At 41.2% G+C, this 6000-nt stretch overlaps 1 protein-coding gene across 1 annotated transcript in view; it reads right to left on the minus strand.

The window, feature by feature from the left end:
- Positions 1-2581, minus strand: part of SPOCK3 (SPARC (osteonectin), cwcv and kazal like domains proteoglycan 3) — a 276057-nt gene extending 273476 nt beyond the window's left edge. The window contains exons 1-2 of the mRNA XM_075258082.1: positions 2496-2581; positions 2215-2409 (exon numbers count right to left, since the gene is read on the minus strand). Of these exons, the coding sequence (XP_075114183.1) occupies positions 2215-2409 (195 nt within the window). The 5' untranslated portion in view covers positions 2496-2581. The remainder of the gene's footprint in view (positions 1-2214; positions 2410-2495) is intronic.
- Positions 2582-6000: the final 3419 nt, after the last annotated feature.

The raw sequence follows: 6000 nt of genomic DNA on the forward strand, positions 1-6000 counted from the left end.
CAGGTAGTCTACAAGAAGGGAGGAGAAATCCTTATGAAAGAATACAAAGAAAATACTAATGGCTGGCAGCATAAAGGCATTTGTAAGGTTTGATTTCTGCTACAAGGCCATTATGAAGTACTGAGGACCAAGAAGCCCAAACTTTTCCATTCTAATAAATGTGACATCTGATATACAGCTAGGGGAGACTTTGTAATGGTGCATTGTCATTAAATTGCAGAAATCGGTTAATTCTTTTCAAAGGCTGTGTTAACTTTATTTCACTTAGAAGTCGATATGCCGTGTAACATGAGCAGGGTGCCCAAACACTCATATAAGGTAACATCTTAAAGAGTATCACCAGCAACATCTCTGTTACCAAATTTACATTCCTGCAAATCATAGCAGAAAAACAATCTGCTGTATGTACAACAAACACTGCAGCATTGCCAGGCTTCTCCTAGAAGAACATACACTTTACATTATAGCTGGGTAGCTGCCAGGCTGTCAGAACCTATCTACATGCCATTCTTCTGACTTAAAAGATGGAACTTTTCAGAATACACTAAATTGACTCCATGTCTGCTTTCTAGTACAATATCCAGGGACGTAAAGGCAATTCCGATGCTTAATTACTGGAATAAACAATAGAAATTCCAATTCTTCAACATTTTCTGCAAAGTGTCAATCAAATGCAGAAGCAACATTGATCCGGATGAGTCGCAACTGTGAATGACATAAACATGAGCCATGAGTCACTATGTACCTAGTAATCTTTTACTGCCAAGGTGCCGCCGGGTATATTACCTTGACTACTTAATAAATGTAGTGCAGCAATGCAAAAGTGATGCTGTGTTAGACATCCAGAATTAAAGTGACAACCTGTACGATCTATCTGTAGGATTGTAAGAGACAATTTTTATGTGCAGAGGAACATCTGCTATTGCGGTTCTTGGGAAAGTTCATATGTGCAATAAGATTTTGCTGTGGCTGAGATGGTCAAAGGAAAATTTCTTCCTTTGTTGCAGGATTGCTACCTTACAATGCCCAGTGGGAAGTTAGAAGCCTGCAGATATATATATATATATATATATATATATATATATACATACACACACACTATGATAGTACTATTAATGAATGCTGGCTGAGCCTGATATATAGTCCAAGCGAGGAGGATTAAATGGGTCAGCCCAGAAATGACTCTTTTGGTACCTTGGCTATTATTGCCTAAAATCCGTGTTATTCATCAAACCAGCAGAGAAGTCTTTACATTTGCAGCCGTTGTAAAGTTCAGTAGTATAACATACATGTGTATAGGTCACCGTAACTTCTTACAAAGTGTTTTCCAAAACTTTCAACAAATCTAAAAAAAACTCAAACAAGTCTCAAGACACAATGACACGTTACCATTAATAATCACAATCCGCAGCCAAGGAGTTAACAAGTACATCGACTCCGAGTCTGCAGAAATTAGGACTGGAGAAGTCCTAAATTGCTTGTAACGTTACTAATTCCAGCTCTTCCACTGTAAAGACCCTAATAAGCTTACAAGGCGCACACAGATTTAACAAAGGAGAGGGATTTGCTGCTTTTGACACCTTTTTTTTTATCAGTTGTGGAAGCTTGCAGCAAACACGCACCATGCTGTGTCTTGGTTTCTTATACAAATATTGCTTAAGGTACCATACACCTCCTTGGAAGTCACATTGAACATTGCGAGGAAGAGCAGCCCTAAGGAAGTGAATACATGTAGACTCAGACTGTCTGATAACACCTATGTGCTGCATTCTACATCTTCTACATGTTGGGAACATTTCCTTCCATGCCATGGCCATGAATTTTATACCTTCAGCATCACCTTCATTTATCAATAAGTCCATGATGGGTAAGTATAGGCCTGAGAGGGTGAATAAGAGGCACCTCACCTACCTAACAACTATGGCAAATGCCAGTCCAGCTGCTGTGGCTCAGTACTGGGCACTTACCCCTCTGGGGTACATAGGCTGCAATGGCATCAGCTAGATCTAAGCCCATCAGATACATGTCCCCCCCTGGCATGAGCACAAGATTATCATGGCACTGAAGTTTATCATGGAGGGAGGGGGATCAGCAGACATGGCACAGTCAGCACTACACAGGGGGATAGAAAAGTTACGCATTAATCATTGGAGAGTGCCCCTTCCCATCCAGTGCCCACCGCATCGTGCAGACAATAGGTAAAGGTGCACTCACATCCCGGAATCGGTTCCAGTGGCCGGCGTCCTTGTCATACTGGGATATAGTGGTGAGCCATTGTTTATCATCCAGAAAATTGCCTCGGTCTGACCTGCCCGTCGCTGCTGCAGCCGCTGCCAGAGCCCCACTGCAGCCTAGTGCTGCATACACACAGAGCACGGCTACCTTCATCACCATCATCATCATCATCATCTGCTGGAGGAGACACAAAGGGGATTGATCAGAGCTGAGCCACGATCCCTCTCACCTTCCCCGCCACTAGAATAGTCTCTAGTCACCTCAGTGCTGCTAGAGATGCCAGGAGATAGATAGCAGGAGCTGCCGCTGCTGCCTGTGCCTGCTGTACACAGCTCAATGTGCTCAGTGTGCCGGCCGAGTGCCTGCCTCCTGTGCCCCAGCCTCCTCCCTCCGCTCCTTTAACCACTTCCATACCACATCCTTTACCCCCTTCCAGATCAGCCACATTGTCAGGCTTTAGCCATGTTCCAGCTTAACTACAAATGACTTTGCCAACTTACATGTATTTGGTCTCTTCTTTCTCAGAACATAATGGGCTTACACATTGTATAAAAAAAATAAGAGATCGATTTAACTTGTTAAAAAAAAAAAAAAATCAGAGGGAAAAGGGTAAAAAAGTTTTAAAAAATGTTTTTTCCTACGTTTATACACATGATAACCTAAAAAAAAATTGTAATATATATATATATATATATATATATATATATATATATATATATATATATATAGTCTAAAATATATTCTCTTACTTCTGATGTTTGTATTAACCCCTTAGTGCCCCAGGACGTCTGAGTCACATGAGGATGTATGGAGAGAGCTCAGGAGCTGCGCTCACTCCATACAGGGCGGATGGCGGCTGTATAACACAGCTGGCACCCCCTACTAACCGATCACGACTGTTAACCCATTAGATGCTGCGATCAAACTGGGCCACAGTGTCTAACTTGGGTGCCACCATTTTTCACCAATCACCCCACTCCTGAGCATTATTTTGCTATTCCCTGCAATACAGTAGCATTGGATGAGCGATCAGACCTCCTAGGTTTTAAACAGGACCTTTCATCAGATTGGGCACAGGCAGCTCTATATACTGCTGGAAAGCTGACAGTGCGCTGAATTCAGTGCACTGTCGGCTTTCCCAATCTGTGCCCTGGGTAGAGCGCTATCGGTCCCACTACCGTAGCGCTTTACAGTCAGAAGGGTGTTTCTGACAGTTAGCCAGGGACGCCCTTCTGCCCAGCAGCGCCTATCACGCTGTACAGTGTGAGCGGGGAGGAACGCCTCCCTCCCTCTGCTCACACAGCTCGTCCATAGACAAGTATTATCAGGAGAGGGAGGGAGGGAGTCCTGGAGGAAAAAAAGAAAAAAGTTTTTAAAAGTATTAAAAAAAATACAAAAGTTCAAATCACCCCCCTTTCCCTAGATCAGATATAAAAATAATTAAAGTAAACACAAACTCATTAGGTACCCCCGCTCTCCAAAATGCCCAAACTATTAAGATATTAAAATATTTATCCCATACGGTGAACAGCGTAGCGGCAACAATAAATCAAAACAAATGGTATCAATATAAACGTCATCTTGTCCCACATAAAAAGACACCGCACCCAACTCCATACATCTAAATATGAAAAAGTTACAGATGTCACAACACAGTCACACAAAATGTTTTCTTTATTTTGCAAAGTTTTTCATTTTTTAAAAGGTATCAAAACATTACAAATACTATATAAATTTGGTATCGCCGTGTTCGTACTGACCTGTACAATATAGGTAACATGTCATTTTTACCAAACAGTGAACACTGTAAAAAGTAAACCCATATGAATTAGGCACAAATGCATTTTTTCTCCAATTGCACCTCATTCTGAATTTTTTTCCAGCTCCCCAGTACATTGCATAGCATATTGAATGGCGCCATTACAAAGTACGATTTGTCCCGCAAACAATAAGCCCTCATGTTACTCTGTGAACTGAAAAATTAAAAAGTTATGGCTCTTGAAATGTGAGGAGGGAAAAAACGAAAATGCAAAACGGAAAAATGGCCTGGTCCTTAAGGTCCTTTGAGTATTTTCTCCATTATTTGGGCCTACAGCAGAGCCTGCAATAAATGGTGTGCAAACTGGCTTCTGGAGGCCAAATTTTCCATAGCTGGTTTCCTCACACCATGCTATCCGGTTTTGTGAACTGACAAAATGACCACGTGGAATAAATTATCCCCCCACCTCTTCTATTTGCAATTATAATTCTTATTATTAGGCAAAATGTTTAAAAAAATCAAACAAACCCGACTTGTGCTAAAAGTTCGATTCATGTGAAACTAGTAGAATACCCGCAGCTTTGCTCACGGAAAATATATTAAATTATTGGTTATGCTGGCTAAAGTTAAATTTTCAGTGTCACCCTAAAATTGACATTATGCGAGCGCTACAGTAAATCTTTTTTTCCCACTTTTTATTATTTTGGCATTTTATTAATTTGTCGTAACATTGATGTGAACAACTTTTTTTTTTCATTTCAACATTTTTATTGATTTTATATATTCAATACATATTATGTAGTATAAACTATTACAACTATTTTTTGAACTATTTTTATATAAAAAATCAAAATGTATGTCCCTTACACAAACATATAAAACATTTACACAAGGGGTATAACTACTGGGGTAGCAGCAGTAGCGGCTGCCACACGGCCCGGGACATTAGGGGGCCTAGTGACAGCTTCTACCGCTGCAGTTTTTTTGCTTTTTTTGATAGGCCAGTACTGGCTGCGGTTACTCCAGACGGTAACAGGCCCTATTTACTTACCGATCCTGGCAGCGGCCACTATGGGGGATAATACTGTGTGCAGCGGCCACTATGGGGTATAATACTGTGTGCAGGGGCCACTATGGAGTATAATACTGTGTGCAGTGGCCACTATGGAGTATAATACTGTTTTATTTATTTAAGTAGTTCACGAACAATAGAGTAAAATTGGTTTCCAGTTACACAATTATGTATTGTAGGGCTTCAGTGATGAAAGCTCCTTGTATAGTAAGCAATAATGACAATCTTACTATGAAGTAGTTTTCGCCTGACCAATATTGCTGCTCAGTATGGCTGCTTGCACTCTACTGTAACACTACAGTCTCTGGATCGTGGATTCTACATCTCCATATACTTCTATGGCGCCTGCAAAATTCACAGATTTATGAACAAAGAAGTCTATGGAACCGTCAAATCCATGGTCTGAAGGCCTGTTAAAAATACTGCAGTGTGCAAGCAGCCACTAAAGATACCAGACATGTTTTGTCAGTGCATGTGTGCGTGTATATGTGTTTGATCCATGTGTATGCATGCATGTGTGTGTGTATGTGCGTGTGATCCATGTGTATGTATGTGGGTGTGCATGCACGTGTGTATGGTCCATATATATGTATGCGTATGTATGTGTGTGCGCATGTGTGTGCGCGCGTGTGTGATCCATGTGTATGTATGTGGGTGTGCATGCACGTGTGTAGTCCGTGTATATGTGTGTCTGCATGCCCACGTGTATGTGTGTGTGCATGTGTGAGATCCATGTGTATGTATACGTATTTGATCAGTGTATATGTATGCATGTGTGTGCACATTCGTGTGTGTAATTGTGTGTGTGCACACATGTAATCCATGTGTATGTATGCGTGAGTGCATGCATGTGTGTGGTCCGTGTATATGTATGCGTGTATGTGCGCATGTATGTGTGTGTGCATGTCTGATCCATGTGTATGTATGTGGGTGT

Source organism: Leptodactylus fuscus, chromosome 1, assembly GCF_031893055.1.
Source record: "Leptodactylus fuscus isolate aLepFus1 chromosome 1, aLepFus1.hap2, whole genome shotgun sequence".
Classification (NCBI taxonomy): domain Eukaryota; kingdom Metazoa; phylum Chordata; class Amphibia; order Anura; family Leptodactylidae; genus Leptodactylus; species Leptodactylus fuscus.